The 20,232-nt window shown below is 32.4% G+C and overlaps 1 protein-coding gene across 1 annotated transcript in view; it reads left to right on the forward strand.

Annotated features, from left to right (window-relative positions):
* Positions 1 to 20,232, forward strand: part of LOC139517779 (von Willebrand factor A domain-containing protein 7-like) — a 64,176-nt gene that overhangs the window by 37,381 nt on the left and 6,563 nt on the right. The window contains exons 8-16 of the mRNA XM_071309204.1: positions 2,816 to 2,935; positions 6,263 to 6,475; positions 8,079 to 8,188; positions 13,313 to 13,463; positions 14,745 to 14,818; positions 16,277 to 16,427; positions 16,908 to 17,077; positions 17,618 to 17,726; positions 19,475 to 19,673. Of these exons, the coding sequence (XP_071165305.1) occupies positions 2,816 to 2,935; positions 6,263 to 6,475; positions 8,079 to 8,188; positions 13,313 to 13,463; positions 14,745 to 14,818; positions 16,277 to 16,427; positions 16,908 to 17,077; positions 17,618 to 17,726; positions 19,475 to 19,673 (1,297 nt within the window). The remainder of the gene's footprint in view (positions 1 to 2,815; positions 2,936 to 6,262; positions 6,476 to 8,078; positions 8,189 to 13,312; positions 13,464 to 14,744; positions 14,819 to 16,276; positions 16,428 to 16,907; positions 17,078 to 17,617; positions 17,727 to 19,474; positions 19,674 to 20,232) is intronic.

Below are 20,232 nucleotides of genomic sequence, written 5' to 3' on the forward strand. Positions count from 1 at the left end.
TACCCAACAGGTCTATAGTTTCCTCATGGATCTTGAATTCGAAATTATTTTTGAACAGAATAGCTACCCCTCTACCTCTACTTTTACTAGAATAAGAACTAAATTTCCCCAAATATCCCAATTCATGAAGCCATTGTTTTTCTTTTTCATATGTGCTATGGGTGTCTACAAATATAGTTATACCATACAAGTCCTTATATTTTGTAAATATATCAATTCTTTTAACTGTTTCTGATAAACTCCTGCAGTTTACGCTACCAATATTTATAGTCGACATAATATAATAAAGTGGTTAAAAATGAGTAGCATCAATAATATAAATATCTACAAGCACAACATATCAAAGCAGCATTAACAAAACATACATATATGCATCTATAATAACGTAAAAGTTGTTTCACAATGTTTCAATATTTTACTTAAAGTTACCCCCACCCCCAAACATTTTTTGTCGAAAGTACCATGCTATCAATAGAATGAGCAAATACTTTTGTGCTAAAGTAGTGTGCTAAAGTAGAAATAAAAAAAATATATCATAAAAGTTCTGTAAATCTCCAATTTTTTGTTCTTCAATTTGCACGTTTTAAATTTTAAATTTGTGTATCGTTTGTATAAAGGAGAAGACAAACATGCAAAGATAAATTACATGTAATAATAATAAACATCATAAATGGAAAAACTGAAGAAAAAAAGTAAGTAACTAAAACGAAACAACACAGAATATTTAACAACACATAAACATGATAAACTTGTATTCAAACATTGTAAACAAAACACATATAAATATATATACACACATGAGCCCCCACATATATTTACTGATACAAGAAGAACATACATCTATAAATGTACAAGTATATATATATTGATATCGCTGACCCCATCTTAACTGTACAAATGTATGTGTAACTCCTCAATTTTAGTGTTATTTATCGGGAATCAATACTAGCACTATAGCATTGATTGTCTCATAATAAAATACTTTCAAATTTGAAAAGGAGACTTCAATTTTTACATCGGATGACCCGGAGGACATTCCGGTGTTTTGTTGCCACATACATTTCTAGCTACGTGAATTTTTGACTGATAACTGAACGCCAAATAACATTCCTTATCGTTTGTTGTATATCAATTTCATCAATAAATATTCATGAAATAATTTTTAAGAACAGAGATAAATGACATGAACATGTTTTGTCGTTATAAATATATAACAATATATCAAGAATACCGAAAATTTGTGTTAACGCATGCAAACGATTATGTGACGAACGTTTTGCGGGAAAATATGAATGCCTACTCAAGTCCAATCTATTAGAAAAATCGAATAATTACAGAAGAGTGTCGCCATGCACTTACACTGCAATATTATTAGAAACAAGTATAGAATGATATACAAACGGATGCAATTTATAACAACAAACCAGAGTATACTGATTTGTTTCTGACTACAATATAATAGTTGCTACAGTGAGGTTGAATTCCGTGTCATGTATTCATCATCCACGCACAAACTTGTCTCAGAAAAAAATTAGATCTATGTACCTTTAACCCTCGTTCAAGTATAGAGATGTGATTTATGTTCTGAGACAAGTACTTGTGACCATCAACAAGAATTTGCGGTCATCAGATGTATAATACTTCAGTACTTTGATTTATTATTAAAAACATAAGCTTCTTTGTAAGCAGATACCCTCTTTATTGAAAATTCTTATTAAACTGCAAGACCCTTGATATTGTATGAGCTGTGAGAAATATACACATACAAATGTATGCAGGTTCTGCTGGAATTTCCCCACTCAATACCGTAGGGTACTAGTAAACAAAAATTGAAAAAAATCAAATAATCTCCTTTATCACCGCTAATTAATGGGTGTAAGTTAAAGACACCTAAGGCTAACCGATTCTGTAATATCAGAAATTTAAAGTACGACATAATCGTAGATATATAAAATTAACGGTGACAACAAATATATGGAATAACAATTGAAATAACTTGTTATATAAAGTGGATGGTAAGGGTGTAGAATAATACTATATTTCTCACTGATTTCGAGAAGATTCTGTATAAGCTGTATATTATAATACACTTCTTTGAAAAAAAAGTAGCTCAGTTCATTCTACTGTCTCATAATTACATTAGATGTATGTTTCATTATGATACCGTTATTTTCATTGGCTGACAGCAATTTTGCGTCCTTCTGAAATTAACATTCATTACAATGAAAATGACACAAGGTCCCACAATAAAGTGCACAGGTAAATTAAAGAAAAACTTGATATAAATCGTGCTTTCATGATCCTAGCCCAAAAATGTAATTATATTAGTATTGAATGCTACTTTTAGTAATTTCACAGGGTTGTAAAAGCGTTGACCTTGCGCACATTTGTTTTTAGAATGGAGCGCTTCCACGCTTTATACAAAATGTACTTCGCTACTAATTTACAAAAGAAGCATTACATTCTCAATTATTAATCACGTCCGCCAAACCTTAAAATTTGTTGACAAAAATTAAGAACAAGGTTTCAGTTTACGAGAGGTCAATCACGTGTGAGCTATAAACACATTCCAAAAAAAAAGTATTTATGTAAAACACCCGAATAAAGCACTAAAATAAGACATTCTAAAGACATCTCAGCAAAAGTAACATCAAAATGATAAAAGAAAAAAACGTCACCAATTCGAATTAGACACGATCCACGGTGTTAGTTTCCATTCTACTTAGTGAATCTAAAGATGGGTTTATGATTAAACACCATCTTAACATATTCTTTATAATGATATAATGTATAATATGAATTTGTTTATTTACAGTAAACAAAAATACGTTTTACCAAACATCAGATGGACAGCAAATACTCAACAGATTAAATCAGTTAACAGTAGATGGTGGAGATGATTGTCCAGAATACGCATTCACTGGACTACAAACGGGTATGTCGTTGTATCGTTGGATGATGTTTCATATTATTTTGATTTATTTCTAATGTGAAATGTAATTTATCAAAAATATACTGATGTATCAAATAATTATTTTTCTTTACAGATCGGCATTACTGTTTTGGGCGGATAATTCATTGCCGGAAAATAAAAAAAAGCATTCTGCTTACACTGCTTTTTCAAATTTATTATCCTCGTAAAAATAACGTTCACTAATACCGCAGTACCACTATTCCACGATCGCACTACGATCTGTGAAAGAAATGAAAATTTTGACGATCGTATAGATCGCAGTACGGTCGTATCACAGTCGTTTAGAGGTCTTCAAGATCGTGATGAGCATGGCCAACTTTGAACATGTTCAAAACAATCGTGGTGCGGTCGTGGCGAAATCAGGTCGTAGTAAAAGAGTAGTTAGAGCGCACTAAGGTCGTGGTACGATCGCAAAGTTCACTGTACCATCGTAGCGAGAGCGTAGCGAAAGCGTGATTCTATTCGGAGAGACTGCGCTTTGATCTCACAGCGACGTTATAATGGATTCTGTTGAGGGTTATGCAAAAGACTGGGCAAAAAGAGAAAAGGTTGAGGTTGACACTCTTTCGGAGTGTGTAAAGTCAGTGTGGTCATTGATTTAGATAAGGGTAAGTAAGCTTAAAGGGTCAATGAGCACCAAAGCTCCATCCATCTTTAAAGACCCTCAGATCATACAGGAGTTGTCTTGGCTCCATGACAAATATGTTGTCGTTCCAGCTGACAAAGCCTCAAACAATATTGTTTTTGTTTGCAAGAAACACTACATTGACTGCCTGATTAAGGAACTAGGGATAAATAACACATGGAAATCCTACATATACACTTTAATAGTACGGTTACGAAGCAGGAGATCCTGGAAAACCACAAATCGGTTCTAATCTCCTTTGGTGTTAATCCAAAGGATGAAGAACAGGAATTTCCATCCTTATATTGGATTCCTTAGCTTCACAAGAATCCTTATAAGGAAAGGTATATTGCAGGGTCTTCCAAGTGTTCCACTAAACCCCTTTCTAAAGTTCTTACTGCCATACTCACTGCAGTCAAAGAAGGACTTCAGAAATATTGCAAAACGGCATATTCAAGAAGTAGTGTTAATCAGCTGTGGATACTGAAAAATTCAAAAGAGTTATTGGTGAATTTACAATCTCAATCATTAAAACATTGTTCCAACATTAAAACCTTTGATTATTCAACTGTTAATACCACTATTCCATATTCTAAATTTAAGCTCGACTGAAAGAACTCGTCAGCTTATGTTTCGTAAACAAAAAGGGGACTAGACGTGTTATATTTCTAGTTTTGAGCTGGAATTCAGCTTACTTTGTGAAAAATCATACAGAGTCAAGGAAAAAATACACCGAAGAGGATATCATTGCAATGCTGGACTTTTTAATTGACAACATATTTGTTGAAATTGGAGGTTTGGTTTTTCAACAAACTATTGGAATCCCAAATGGGTACCAATTGCGCTCCTCTACAGATTTGTTTTTATATTCCTATGAAGCAGCATTTACCCAAGGGCTTGTACAGAAAGGAGAAAAGAAATTAGCCCAGTCTTTTAATTTCACCTTTCGGTATATTGATGATGTACTGTCTCTTAATAATAATAGATTCAGTGATCAGTTACCTTCAATATATCTAAGTAAACTTGAAATTAAAGATACTACCGACACAGATAAATCTACCTCATATTTAGACCTTTTTCTCGAAATGACTACTGATTGTAGGTTGAATACCAACATTTATGACAAACGCGATGATTTCAATACTTTCCATTTCTGTGTAGCAACATCCCAGCGGCATATGGAGTATATGTGTCTCAATTGATACGTTACTCTAGAGCTAGCTCAAAGTACGTTGATTTTGTTGAACGAGGAATACTCCTTTCTCAAAAGTTGCTAAGACAGGGCTATGAATCAATCAAATAAAGGTCATCACTCAAGAAATTTTACGGTCGCCATCATGAGCTGATTGGCTATTGTGACAAAAGTGTGTCAGAAATCATATCTGATATTCTTCCTCAGTCATAATAATATTCCATCATTACCGAACTGAACAAAGAAATAACACGACGGATGCCGTATACGGTGCAGGAAATGCTTACCCTTCCGGAGCATCTGATTCCACTCCCGGTTTTTAGTGAAGTTCGTGTTGTTTCTTATCTATTATTCATAACTGTTGATGTAAATGTCCTTTGGTTTTGTGAGTCCTTGTTTACTCCTTGGTTTTGATTGTTATTGTCTTACGACCTCACTACGACCATCACGTTCTCACTGCGACCAAACTACGCTTCCACTACGACAATAAGACGTTTACACCACGCTGTTCAAGACCATAGTACGATTCTAGCACGTCCTTGCCGCCCTCATCGCTCTCTTATTACGACCTGACGTTCATACTACGATCATCATTCTCATTATTGTTTTTTTAACATAAAATATATTAAATCTCTCCAGGTTTTGTTTGTCTGAATGTTATAAGGACTTCTTGTCAATTTTCTCTAACGGCTCAACCATGCTTCACACACCTGTGTCACCTCTGCTGTCGTTCAGTAAAATATCGTCATTTGAGCTTGATGGACCAGCAATAGGTTGTAATTTTGGTTCGATTTGTCGGTCCGACATCTCTGCTGGAACAGGATTTGTAATTATAAGAGCTCCCTCTGCCTCTACATCAACCCCTACCACCACGCCTACGTGTTCTGACTAGTAGATTTTGGTGGTATCACGGTATTGTTGCCCAGAAATCTACGTATTAATCAGAAATATACGGAATGGAACTGTATTGATTTGGAACACAATGTTGACGTTATTGCTGAGAACGTAGTAAGATCGGTATGAACGTAGTACGATCGTGGTAAGAACGTGCTATAATCGCAGAAGAAGCGTGGTAAGATCGTGTTGCAATCGGGTAACTCGTGGTATGGTCGTAGTGAGAACGAGATGAGAGTAGAAAGATCTTGATAAGCGTAGTGAGGTCGCAGAATAATCGCGGTGAAAACGTGGTATAATCGTAGCTGGATCGTTGTAGAAGCGTAATGAGGACGTAGTGGCATCGTGAAAGCAACGAACATTTACATTTTCATGCCGCTCATACCGCGACCTTACCACGATCTGAATTTATTTTAGATCGCGGTGAGCGTGGTGAGATCGTGGTCTAGTGGGACTAGGGCTTAACACATATCTGAGAAAAATTTAAATTGTCATATATAATTTTGAGATACATTTGTAATTATTACAAAATTTAATCTATTTGATATCGAAAAATTAATATATTCTATCGTTGTAGCTATAAAGAATGCAAATAATGGGTCTTGTGCCTTTTTGTTTACTGATGCTGACCCGAAAGACCATAATCTATGCGAGTCAGTCGGCCGTTTGATTGAACAGAAAAATATACATCTGGTTACATTTCTGACTGGAGTTTGCTCTGGGAATCTAAAACAAGGAAAATCAAGCGGCTGTATCCAGACCAAACAACAACCTATTAGTTGTTCTTCACGTATGTTAAAAAACTATAGCGATTCTAGAGGGTAGTCCTCGGGGGTTACCGATCATAGGTTGCAATCATTTTGTTTGAAATGATGTTGACCACATCAGGATGTGAATCTGATCTGTATACATCTTGTCATTATGATTTAATTTATGTCGAACGGTGTGGCCAATGTTTTTAGACGTAAATACACCTTAAAAATAGTAAAATATACAAATATTTGAAGCTGACACATTGTTTAAACAAGCAGCAATAAACAAAACTGTCGGGTTTATCTAAATATATGTAAAATTCCATATATAGGTTTTTACATGTAGTAAAACCAGTTTAATATTAAGGTCGAAACTTAAACCTTTATGGTCTTACTCCTTTCTGTTTTGTGCAGCCGAAGATGGCCTGCGGGCATGGCATTTTCTCGCTTCTTTGAAGACTCATTGGTTGATAGGCTGTTTTCTACTCTTTAGTCGGGTTGTTGTCTGTTTGACTGTTTCTCGGTTCTATTTTATATTCTGCTTTCTACATTGAAGCAATGCCTATGTATTGAGTATGAAAGAAGTTTTATTTGCCGTGAGCATCAAGATGGGTGGAATTAGAGTAGACGGATCTCCTCTTAATGCTGTGAAATTGAAATCAGATGCATTATATGTAAAATATACATTTTACTGAACTTAAAGATGGATTTAATGTATATACTAATTATAATCGAATGTATCAAAGATCGCCAATTTCAAATCAATTTGCAACAAGGGAATAAAAGGTATTGTTGATAAATGTTTGACCAGAGAGCGTTCACATGATAAGCATCTTTTGCTATGCATACATTACTTAACGTAAAAAATGAACACTACTTTATTTACCAGACGGAAATAAACCTTTGATATTTAAGTATAGAAACACAAGGTTTAATTATTAGTTGAAATTAGTATTTTAACTAGCACTCATGCAGTGAATTTGATTACTGTTACATTTGTACTTTGTGTCATTTCTCCACTTAGTTTTTGTTCTAGATCATTGATCTTATTTGAATGAGCCCTCTTACTCATTATAAACGTTTGTATTTATGCTGTTTTGTTACACATCTGTAACATATTATGTGATGGTTAAAACACCATACTGTGTATGTGTCTGTCAAAGCCAATCGTTGGTTTTCTTTTTGTGATTGTTACACATTTTAGTATGTCGTTGTCTTTTATAACTTACATTACGGTACATTTTTTTATCATTACTTCATATTCACATATTTGGTCTATGGCGGCTAGTTGTCGTTTTGTCATTAAGGCCGTAGCATTCTTATTGCCATGCCATGTTTCAATATTTACACACAAAAACAACCCGATTATTATTTAAAGACATTTTCAAGAGTGTGTACCTAAAATATGAAAAAAAGAGTATATGGTATGATTCCCAATAAGACAACTCAACACTGAACACTAAATAGCGTAGACGCTAACAACTATAATAAGTCACCACCATACGACCTTTAGCAAGGAATAAAATCAATACCGCATGATAAGCTATAAAAAGCTTACAGACAGACTGTTTTAGGTCATTAATTATAAGATCCCCAATGAATGATATGAGTTTTAATGTTTAAACTGTTAATATATTGTAGACAGACAAAAGAGATCTCCGACATTAGGTGGTTTCTTTGCTGGTCTTGGGGGAACTATAATAGCTGCACCAGACCGAGAAATAACACAACCATTGAAAATATTGCTGGAGGTAGTTATTGATTTATAAAGAAGTACACGATTGACTTTTATAAAATATCGTTATTCAATGTACAGGATATTTTGTAAAATACCGGAAATCTACGATGGTAATTTTCCATTTGTTGTAGGAATAGTCCTGTCATCTTTTTTCACATGGTGATACATGTATCAGAATACGACTTAATGTTACTTATAACAGATTATTACATTTATTGAGCAACACGACTTGTTCCACTATAGTTTGAACTGCTTAACCTTCATACCACGTAGTTAACCTTTTCGTTTTTGGGTTGCTTAATCTTTAATATTTTTGCAGTGCATTGGAATGCTGTTTATCTTTTAATCTTGGTCCTAATTGCCAGGGTTTTCTATGTAGAGAATGTTCTTTCACCAAATAATTCAAAATTTGATGACTATTTTGAACGCATTTGGTAATTATGTTAGATAAATATATCCCATCGTACTTGAGAACTAGTATACAACAGATACAGTTAAGTCTGCCTCATATCTGGACTTTCATCTAGAATTCGATAATGAGAGTCGATTGAAAGCAGAACTTTACGAAAAATGAGATACGTTCAGTTTCCCAATTGTCAACTTGCCATTTATTTGTGGCAACATTCCAGCAGTGCCTGCATACGAAGTAAATATCTCCCAGTTGATAGAAATATTCCCGAGCGTGAATTTCCTGTCATGATTTCCTTTGTTTGTCCTTCACAAGTAAGCTAATAAACCAAGAGTTCCAAGAGGGGAAGTTGAAATCATAATTTCGTAAGTTTTATGGACGCCATCACGAGTTGGTTCAACGTTATTGAATACCCGTTTCACAAAGGATGAGGTATTTGTTTCTAATGTCATTACTACAACCCCGTCGCCTTTTCCTGAATGTGCCCTTCCAAATAAGACTTATTACGGGTTTGTACTAACACGAGAATCACGACGGGTGCACAGTTGGAGCAGGATCTGATTACCCTTATGGAGAATCTGCAATCACCCCAATTATTTGGTGGGGTTTGTGTTGCTCAGTCTTTATTTTTCAATGTTGTGTTTTATGTACTGTTTCAGCCCAGGGTTTATCAGTTTATATTATGAGTTTGAATGTCCCTCTGGTATCTTTCGGCTCTCATTTTATTCCACTGAATAATTTAAAAGTAAAAGCAGGATTGTAAGTCGCGTAATCAATTCAAAACAGAAAAAGAGGACGGGGTTGTGCCACTAAACTTGAACAACTATATTTTATATTTTTTTTCAAAATTGTTTAACAGTGCATTAGATTAAAATTTCAATGTGATTTTGTTTTTCTTATACATTTTATACAGGTTGAATAAACGCACTCTGGCACAACTTTTGGGATTTTGGGGTCATCAATGTCATTTAACTTTGTACGTGTTTGTCTTTATAACTATTTTGATCTGAGCGTCACTGATGAGTCGTATGTAGACGAAACGCGCGTCTGTTATAGATATATATATATATATATATATATGTTGTGTACAAGTTATCATTTTGTACAAATTATAATTTGTACAAAAATATTGTACAAATTATAATTTGTATTTTGACTTTGTACAAATTGTAATTTGTACAAAAAGTGCTTGTACAAATTACAATTTGTACAAAATAGGACAAAAATTCACTTATAACTTGTACAATAATTTTTCATATGGATTTTGGCGAAAAAAGCATTGATACACATTATTGAATTGCTACTAAATGACCAGACAGTACACCTACGTTACAAAATTCAAAAGTAAGTCTTTATCATTCGTTTGAGCGGATCTAGTGATTTATGGAATCAGGTATTGCAAACCATCTTTTGACTCTCAAATCGATAACGACCTGTTTTACAGGCATTTTCACTGCTTCATATAGCGAGCGTTGAAGCTCAGGAACTGTTGCTGTGAATAAACATGTGTATCTTAACTGCTTCAGTCAGACTTTTAGACAAAATAAATATCCCAGAAGATTAAACACCCAATTTGGTTAGGAATATGACTATGCTAAAGTCAGGAATATGTCAGTTGTTTTTTTGCCGTTTTTTTATCAATGTTTTTTTTTCAACAAGGATTATGGCAAGCCGTTCTCGTCAAAACTATGTTTAAACTCTTTTTTCGAAAAAAAGAAAATACACACTGAGATTTAAAAACCTAAAATATCACACTGAGAAATCGAAATTACACACTGAGATTCAAATAAATAAAAAACACACATTGAAAATTCAAAATTACACACAGAGATTTTAAAAAGACACACTGAGATGAAATAAATTGAAAAACACACACTGAGAATTGTTAATTACACACTGAGATTTCAAAAATACACACGGAGATTAATATGCAAACTACTAATGAATATTCATGAGATGAATAATTCAACAGATTAATATCTTGATCTCAAGAACTCTTGTCATTATAATGAAATGCGATTCCTCAGTCAACCAACATTCGTAACAAATTTCAAGACTTTACATCGCTCATATTCATAAGTTCATTAACGCCTTACTACCAGTGTATCGGGATTTCTTTTTAACTTAAAACCGTTTAAGCATGGGTCCCTTTTCAAAAGTCTTCCAACTGTTACCCTGACTTCGAAAGGTAATCTTTCATATTTTGTTACGTTTATATGCTATAATAGACACTTGAGTAAAAATTTCACTACATTCTTTGTTTTTTGCAGACTGTTCCAATGTTTTCTTATAATTTTAATCAAGGTTTTTACCATTTAGTTATATTTTGTAATAATAGTAAGTTGTCTAAAGTTTTTTTTATAAATAATTTGGAACCAAATCGAAGGACTAACAAGTTCTGTCCCCTAGTTGTTTTAAGCTTGTAATAGACTCAGATTAAGTATGCTAATTATATATGTGCGCATAAAAAGTGCGCACAAATCTCAGTGTGTAATTTCAATTTCTCAGTGTGTGTTTTCAGTTTATTTATTCTCAGTGTGTCTTTTTGAAATCTCAGTGTGTAATTTTCAATTCTCAGTGTGTAATTGTCAATTCTCAGTGTGTGTTTTTCATTTTTGTAACCTCAGTGCGTCTTTATGAAATCTCAGTGTGTAATTTTTAATTCTCAGTGTGCTTTGTTGTAATTCTCAGTGTGTAATTTTTTCGAAAAATGGTTTAAACATAGTTTTGACGAGAACGGCTTGCCATAACTGATCTTTGTTTTATAACTGTTCATAACACTTAATGGAAATCAGTTGAGACAATCTAAACTTTAAAAACACAGTTTCTGAATAAAAAAAAATACCTCAAAATAACGATAAGAACTAATCAAGCAGTACTATTGAATGATACATTTTTTTTAAGAAAAAAAGACGTTTATGTATTAAAAATTTGAAAAAAATCCTATTTGTTTACTTTTTCAAATTTTCTCTCAAAATTTTCGAAGATCAACCTGCCTTTTGTAGTTGTGTATAAACGGTGTATTATGTTAATAAGGTTTAGTGTGTGGTCAGTTAATTACAATTCTATCGTGTGAATCATTGCATTTTTCACCAAAAGTCGTATTTAAAACTGTTGTACAAGTTATAAGTGAATTTTGGTCAAATTTTGTACAAATTGTAATTTGTACAGGCACGTTTTGTACAAATTATAATTTGTACAAAGTCAAAATACAAATTATAATTTGTACAATATTTTTGTACAAATTATAATTTGTACAAAATGATAACTTGTACACAACATATATATATATATATATATATATATATATATCAGTCTAAAGATTTGCACAACGGTACTGATATAAGGTGTTATTAAACGAAAATGTTGTTATAAAATGTTATAAAATCGTGTTGACAAATATTTCGGCTCAACAAATGGCCTTCTTCTTGTGTCACAAGTTTTAACAATACTTTACAGTATTGTTAAAACTTGTGACACAAGAAAAAGGCCATTTGTTGAGCCGAAATATTTGTCAACACGATTTTATAACAACATTTTCGTTTAATAACACCTTATATCAGTACCGTTGTGCAAATCTTTAGACTGATATAATTTTTTCCTTATCTGCATAGTATCGCCTATTCTAGACGATCCGGTACATAGTAAATTTGCTGGTTGGTCCTTTTTATAGACTTTATATATATATATATATACTTATAGAGAATCCTGGTACCTTTGATAACTATTTGTACATAATAAAAATAACTCTTTGTGAATTTGTGTGTATCTGTCGCGCGCTTGTCTTGATTTACTATTATCAATAACGCTCAAACTAATATATCTAAAAGCCAATGATATATAAATACCTAGAAACGTCACCAGCTTTACCGCAAAAATGGACATAAAAAGAGTAGCTTATTTCGTAAGGGTTATCTGTGCATCACTGACTACTGAACGGATAATACCATCGAGCATTACCAGCCAACCAGCAGTGGCATCAAACGAGTGTTGGTAAATGAAAATAACACTTTACAAACTTCGTGCGTCCAAAGCCCCTTCGTTAAAGTTGTTCAACGGTATTAAGTAGATATCGCATATGTCTTTGTATTAATTACGCCAGACTTTACCTGTTCAAGTAGTAAAATTTAGAATGGAAATGGGGAATGTGTCAAAGAGACAACCCGACCAATCGGCAGACAACAGCCGAAAGTGACTAAGCATGGGCTTCTTGTCTACTGGTTATTATTTCATGCTTATGTATGACAAGCATCGAACAAAATAAATCAGATACATGTACTGAAGGTCTGTGAATTGTGTTGTCTTGAAACATGAATTGGACATTACACCTGTCATTTACAATTCAGAAAAGAGGTGGTTTGTTAAACGTTTACAACATAGCAATAGGAATTAATGTTCTCATTCTGTTCATGACTACATATGTATACATAATACATAGCCAAATGAATGATTCGTAAGGATTTGTCTGAATTAACCGGGATAATTGATGTAATGCTGTACAACAATTATTCTTGGTTAAACAGCAATATGTACAATAAAGAATACAAAAAGCAAAAAAAAACCAACATCATTTGTCGAACGTTTGTTGAGTTATTTTTGCATATAAGATCATCAAAGATATCAGACTTACAATTGTGTACACCAGATCGCGTTCTGTTCGAAATCAACATTTGGAGTACGAAAATGTAATTTTCATTCATTATCGACAATTTAAAAATTTGCTTTCAGAAAAACATGGATATTAAATATGTCTTTATTGCCAAGAATAAGATGGAGTCAAACGAGTTTTCGTTTCCAGTTGACGCATACTTGTCTGTTCTTGTAATAGAGATTAATGGTACCAGCAGCAAAAGAGATATACGACTCGTTGGTCCAAGTAGTATGTATTATACGTCTGCTTGTTTATGAACCACACGCATTATCGGAAAAAAATATTAGATAAATAGCAGTTTGACAAACACTAATTTTGATCTATGTGAAGCTTGATTTTCCTAAACAATAGAAAGTGATCAAAACGATCAGCGGATTTTAACAGAGATTTATTCTTTTATTGTTATGTACCACCGTAACAGTATCTATTAAATCATTCATTGTTAAAAATAAATATGTACACAATGACAATTTCCCCACAACTAGAAATTAAAGAAACAAAATACATGGCTTTTCCCGCCTCATGTTGGTGTTTCGTAAATGACCATGTTACATTTTGTTTCCTTGGTGCCTACTATCTTTTCTACAATCGGCAAGAATTTCATTGTCTTATTATTTTGGTGCTAATAATGTATTTGTTGTATTGTGTATTAAATGTTTTTTAAATTAAAGTTTTAATGTGCGATAAACAATGTACAATAAGCACAAAGCATTATTACCTAAAACAAAGAAAGAATATGATACTGATGAGCTACTGTAGTTAACTTTATTGATAAATTAATGTTATTGTAAAGTGAACCCACAGAAAGATAACAATTAAACAGAGTTGTTATATCAGATAAGGTTACAAGAGCGCAATTATTTGTTTACATTTTACCGGCAAGTTGTTTACCCCAAGATGGTACCAATAAAACTTTTAAACCCGCTGCAATTGTTTGCAGCTGTCCTAAGGCATGAATCTGATATTCAGTAGTTGTCGTTTATATATGTAGTTTACAAGTTATTCTCGTTTCTAGTTTTTTATATAGATAATACCGTTATTTTCCCCGTTTTGATGGTTTCACATTAGTAAATATTGGTGCCCTTTACAACTTGCTGTTCTGTGTGAGCCTAGGATTGGCGTTGAAGACCGTAATTTGACCTATATTAAATGGTTTGTGTTTATAAATGTGTGTTAACGACCACAAAATGATCCCTTTTTAACGATCCAACGCTTATATATTGTTAAATAAAGAAAAAAACAGTAGTATATCGCTGTTCGAAAGTCGTAAATCGATTGAGAGAAAACAAATCCGGTTACCAACTAAAACTGTGGGAAACACATCAACTATAAGATGTAAACAACGAAACAACAGAAACACTGAAGTGCAACACAAACTAAACGACAATACAACATACACAGAGGGAAACTATAACATAACATATTATATGACAGGGCTACAACACAAACAAATTTAAGAACATTAAACCTTTATTTAAAACATACTTACATGGATATCTGTATTTTCAGATATAACAAAAATATTTAGGGGACGTGATACTTTGGACTACATTGGTCGAAACACATTCATCGCTAGTATTATGGTATGTTCTCTTTTCTATGTAATAATTTAATATGAACAGGATACTTTTTTAAGTATAACATCTGCCTATACAATGCATAATCTAATTTTCAAAAACAATTATAACAGTTCGTCTCTAATTGTTTACTATGCAGTGTACACATTATAAAGGAAACCATGCAAAATCAACGATTCATTCATTTTTATATATCTATGCCTCATTTTAAAAAGACGGAACTGGTAACAAATTATATTTATACGTTTTTCAGTATGCCTGCACAAAGTGTTATATATATAGTATGAAATTGTCGATGCCATAGCGTTGTCAATTTTTCTTCGATTTGTGAGTTTCGAATGTCTCTTTGGTATCTCCTGTCTGTCTTTCTTATCCTTGTTATTTTGTTAAATTTCTCAACTAAAGATTTCTTCAAAAGGTCTTTTTGCAGAATGTTCATAGACTTATATAGACAAATCATTTTGATTTTAAAAAACCCAGCAAATAAAGATTTTGATTAAATGGACTGATAAGAGTGATTACTTTGATTTTTTTTTTTTTAGAAATATTATCATTTTGATCCAGCAAGTAGCAACTAATTGAAATGTCCTTCATTTTAACGTTCTCTTTTAACGTAAGGAAACCGGTTTAAACCAAGTAACCAAGACCAGGCTAAACCAAACACATGGACAATTTTTAAGTCATAGAAATAGTATTATCTGTACATGTTATTGATTTGTAATGCTTTCAACTATAAAAGTTTGCAAACCAGCTTATTAAAGTGTGCAGCAATTATTGTTACCATTTTTATTTGAATCTGTACATTGATTAACCAAAATCATACTTCAGGATGCAGGCATTTGAAAATGCAGTCATTTAATTCCCCGTTTTGTGACAAAGTTGGACGCAGCTTTCCAATCGATCTTGACATTGCAATTACAACAAATAAAGTGAAATTTGCCTCGTGTCTTGAATTTAAATACATCTAGAATTCATCCTTTTCGTTAGATAACGTTTAAAGAATGACGTATGAGAGAAATCTTCATAACAATTCAGTGATAAACTAACGGACTTGAGAAATTGAGAGTTTGCAAAACTTAAATATAGTTCATTAAAATATTTTGGAATATAATGTTGACTAATGTACTCCTATTTTTGACATTTTTTTTTTACCTATAATGTTTTTTTGTTTCGAAACAAAACTGTACCAAGCGAGGAATGTGACAGTTGTTCTTCATTCGTTTGATGTGTCTGGATTTGCTATTTAATAAGGGACGTTAGGTTTTAAATTTTCCTCGGAGTTCAGTATTTTTGTACATTTACTTTTCGTTCACTTGAGAAAGAAAAAAAAGGCGAACATAAGAGTAAACTTATATGTGTGCGAGTGAAGTCAGTCGTTTTATTTTATTTTATTTATGTAAACTGATTTTTAAACATGCAATTTTCATAAACTGTTCAATATTATACAATTTGATTTTTTTTTAGTATCCTCAAGAAGGCATGTGGACGCTAGAAAATGATCGACAAAGTATTTGGTTTGTTCAAGTAAAAGGACAAGGGGATTTGGAGATAAAAGTTAGACTACTTGAACGTTTTGAAGGTTCTCTACTAGATATTTCTGGGAAACCATTGTCAGGTATATTTTAGATACGATACAAATATGCAATACAACCACAGGGAAAATGTATTTTCGGCGTCACATGTAACAAATATTACAAAGACATATCATGCAAATTGTGTAAAATATTTGAGTAGAACAAAAATGGAACCATTATAATGATAAACAGGCCCAACTGTACGTTTGATTTGACGATAACCAGGGTAGTTTAGACGAGGAGCGGAGTTTCATGATTGCAAATAAAATAGAGAAAAAAGTACCACATTCATAAATATCACGAGACGATCGTAATAACAGCAGCAATACAAATCGCCTTCTGTTTTCACACGACCGCGCCAGAATTAATTTTATTCAATGAGTTTAGGTGCACAAATTGTCTTCTAATTTATAACGTAGTTGCAATTTGAATTAGTTATTTCTAACTTTTATAGGACTTTAGTTTGTTAAATATTGTTGATCAAATATATTACAAAATATGAACTATATTGCAAATTTTAGGTCATAACATAACGATAGCAGTATCAGTCACAGGACTAAATGAAACAACAAAACTAGAATCAGTAATTATTTACAACGAAAACCATACTGAACTCCAACGTCAAACTGTGGAAGTGTATTCTGATTTCAAGGAAAATATTGCAGTCGCCGATTTTAAGGTTCCGTTTCAGGTATAAAAAAAACCATCAAAGCTATCAGATCTATTATTTGGTCAATAAAGGTAGTATACCGCTGTTCGTAAGTCATTCATCGATTAAGAGAAAACAAATATGGAAAGACACCAACTATAAGAGGAAAACAACGAAACAACAAAAACATTGACGTTGACAATGTAGCACACACAGGAACGAATTTAATATTATAACTGCCATTTTCCTGACTTGGTACAGAACATTTTAAGACAAAAAGCGGAACATAAAAAATGTATAAAGTTGTGTCATATCTGACGCAGGCCGTATATGCATTGGGTTAAACATAACTTTAGTGAAGTCGTGCTTCTAAAATAACTGTCAATAACTGGCGCTTGAGAAAAAATTTCTTAAACTCAAATTAATATATGTATACTTATAAGTCTAGTAATTTAATAACAATATAGTTTAAATCGTTCTACTAAAAGGCAAAGCATATAATACAGATTTCTGTGTTACATTTTCCTAATTATGTTCTGAACAACAGACGTATTCCATAAATATGTTTGGTCTTAAATCCAGGACTTTTGGGTGACAGTTGAAGGTCATGATGACTCTTACATGTTTCAACGAACTACAGAAAATCCATTTCAACCCTCGGTTGCTGATATTAAAATACTTTCGGACACAGGTAATACATTAGAATATTTATACCATAGTTTGTACAACATATGCTACTGGAAATGTGAAACCTGAAATTAGCACCAAGTGCTGCAGTGTTTTTGTGTAAGAAGTTGAAATCTTACCTGAATTTTTAATGTATGTAATATATTGATCAACACTTATACTATTTAGATGCATCATTAAATTATGATAGTACTGATATAAGGCGAAACATTGATAGAAACACTAGTATTTGAAATGAACTTACTGTGACTTGACTGTTAGTGTTGCTCTCCACCTGTTGCAACCTGCAAAATTCTGACCAAGTTGCAATTTGTTTTATAAAACCAAACTGTTCAACTGGTCAGAAATTTGAACAAACTGCTGTAGAAAACAACAGCCAAGTTATGAAAGTGCAAGGTGATAAAATAAAGCATACTTACAATCCTATAAGTCTTTAATCTTGTTGTTTCAAAAGAATACGTTTAACAATCTGTGTAGATATTTTATAATCATTGTCATACCAAAGGTGAACTGTTGTAATTTTGAATTACTGTAAAAATGTTCGAACTAAGCTTTTGCGTTATAACGCAAACATTTGTTTTATCTTATTTCTTATTCAAGATTCAAAGAAAGCAGCAGTTAAAAATGGATGAGGCTGGATACATTAAAATGTATCCTCCTATGTTATCATTGCAAAGAAAATGCTTGAATATTTAGAACATATCATTGACTAATAATGAGTAGGATAAAATATATAAGAAGATGTGGTATGAATTGCAATGAGACATCTCTCCATCTAATATCAAACCATTTGATATGGGTCAAAATCCGTTTTCAACACGGAGCCTTAGCTTACACCGAACATTAAGGTATACTGGACCCAAAATATTTTATACATGATAATACATGTATATTTATTACAAAAAACATTGATCTAAGTGAAGTAATATCGAAGAATATAAAAATCAACCCTGCTAATACAGCTATAGTCAAATATAAATATACTTCCAAAGTAAGCTCTCGTTTGAGGATTGTGTAAGGTTGGTTAGATTCAAACAAGCTACCTTTTTGCAATATAATGAAGATGTTTTATTATTAAAATTATGTTCTTTCCATTCAAATTGCTACCTAAGCATCTTAACGATACTTCATTAGATTGAAATGAAAATCCAACGACTTTGAATCAAAGAAACTTTATCATGATATTCTGATATTTAAAAAAATCTTGCATCAAAATTTAAAAAAAAAATGTTTCTTTATCAATAATTCTTTTTAAAGCAGAAATATCGTATTGTCTATTTGACCTAAAGTTTCACCATTGTATGACATTATATTTGCTCTTTGAATTAAAATATGCCTTTACCATATCTTTTTTTCATGTTAAATTATATACTTTTCTGATGCACAAATCATTCTTAATTTTTATATAATTGTACTTCAAATATTCTCTTATTCCTATGTATATGTATTATGATGATTTGGCCTTGTATATTTGGTTTGTTTCTTATCGACAAGTCAATCACAACCAAAATTAATGACAGACGAACAGATATACAAAACTGAACGAATTATTGAAATCAAGATGTTTGCGTTATAACGCAAAGATTTGCGTTATTTTGCAGCGGTTTCGCAAACATAGGAAGAAAAAAAGTTGTGCGGCGCTAATACACTTCCGTAGTATCGTGTCGCTTATGGATATTTACAGCTTTACGTATACGTTGACTGTATTAATTGTATTGCATATTTCAAGTGATTTTATATGTTGAATTTAAGGCGAATTGTATTCTGGGATGATATCAAACATAAGCTGTAATGTGACAAATTTTGGCACTAAAAATGAAACTTTCATCGTAACGGCTGTCGATGACTTGTCGTACCTAACGTATCAGAAAACCCAACGTTTGTTTATTCCAAGTGGAGACTCAGAAATAATAACATTTACATTAAGAGGTGGAAATATCAAATCTGTTACGTAAGTGTTAATGCTAGCTTATAATTTTTTATTCAGATTTCAATGATGATACAAAATCAAAATAACAATACAAACAAATCACATAGCACATTTACAGATGGAAACGCTCTTGTAGCAAAAGCAATGAAAAAAAGACATCAACAGTCATGTCATATATTCAAAAATGTGTAATCCTATACATTTTTTAAGATATGACATGACTGTTGATGTACACATGCAACTCATATCGATTTAGCTTTAATTTTTACATTTTGTTCTATATTGACATTTTTTGTCATGCTTTGACAGTTTACCTAATATGTTACCTAGCTTACAGTAATTAAATGTAGCTTAATATGCTCTAACCTCCATGCAAATAACAAGTACAAATGTGTCAACTAAACACGATTCAATATGATATCCATAACCAATCACAAAATGCTCTTAGTTCATTCGAAAAATAGACATAGCTATAAAACATTAAAAAACACATATAAACAACAATTACACTGACTCCCACAATAGATAAAACATTTATTCATAAAGCCCCCCGTTTCCTAGTTTTACACAAATTTTACCA

Source organism: Mytilus edulis, chromosome 3 (assembly GCF_963676685.1).
Source record: "Mytilus edulis chromosome 3, xbMytEdul2.2, whole genome shotgun sequence".
Taxonomy (NCBI): Eukaryota; Metazoa; Mollusca; class Bivalvia; order Mytilida; family Mytilidae; genus Mytilus; species Mytilus edulis.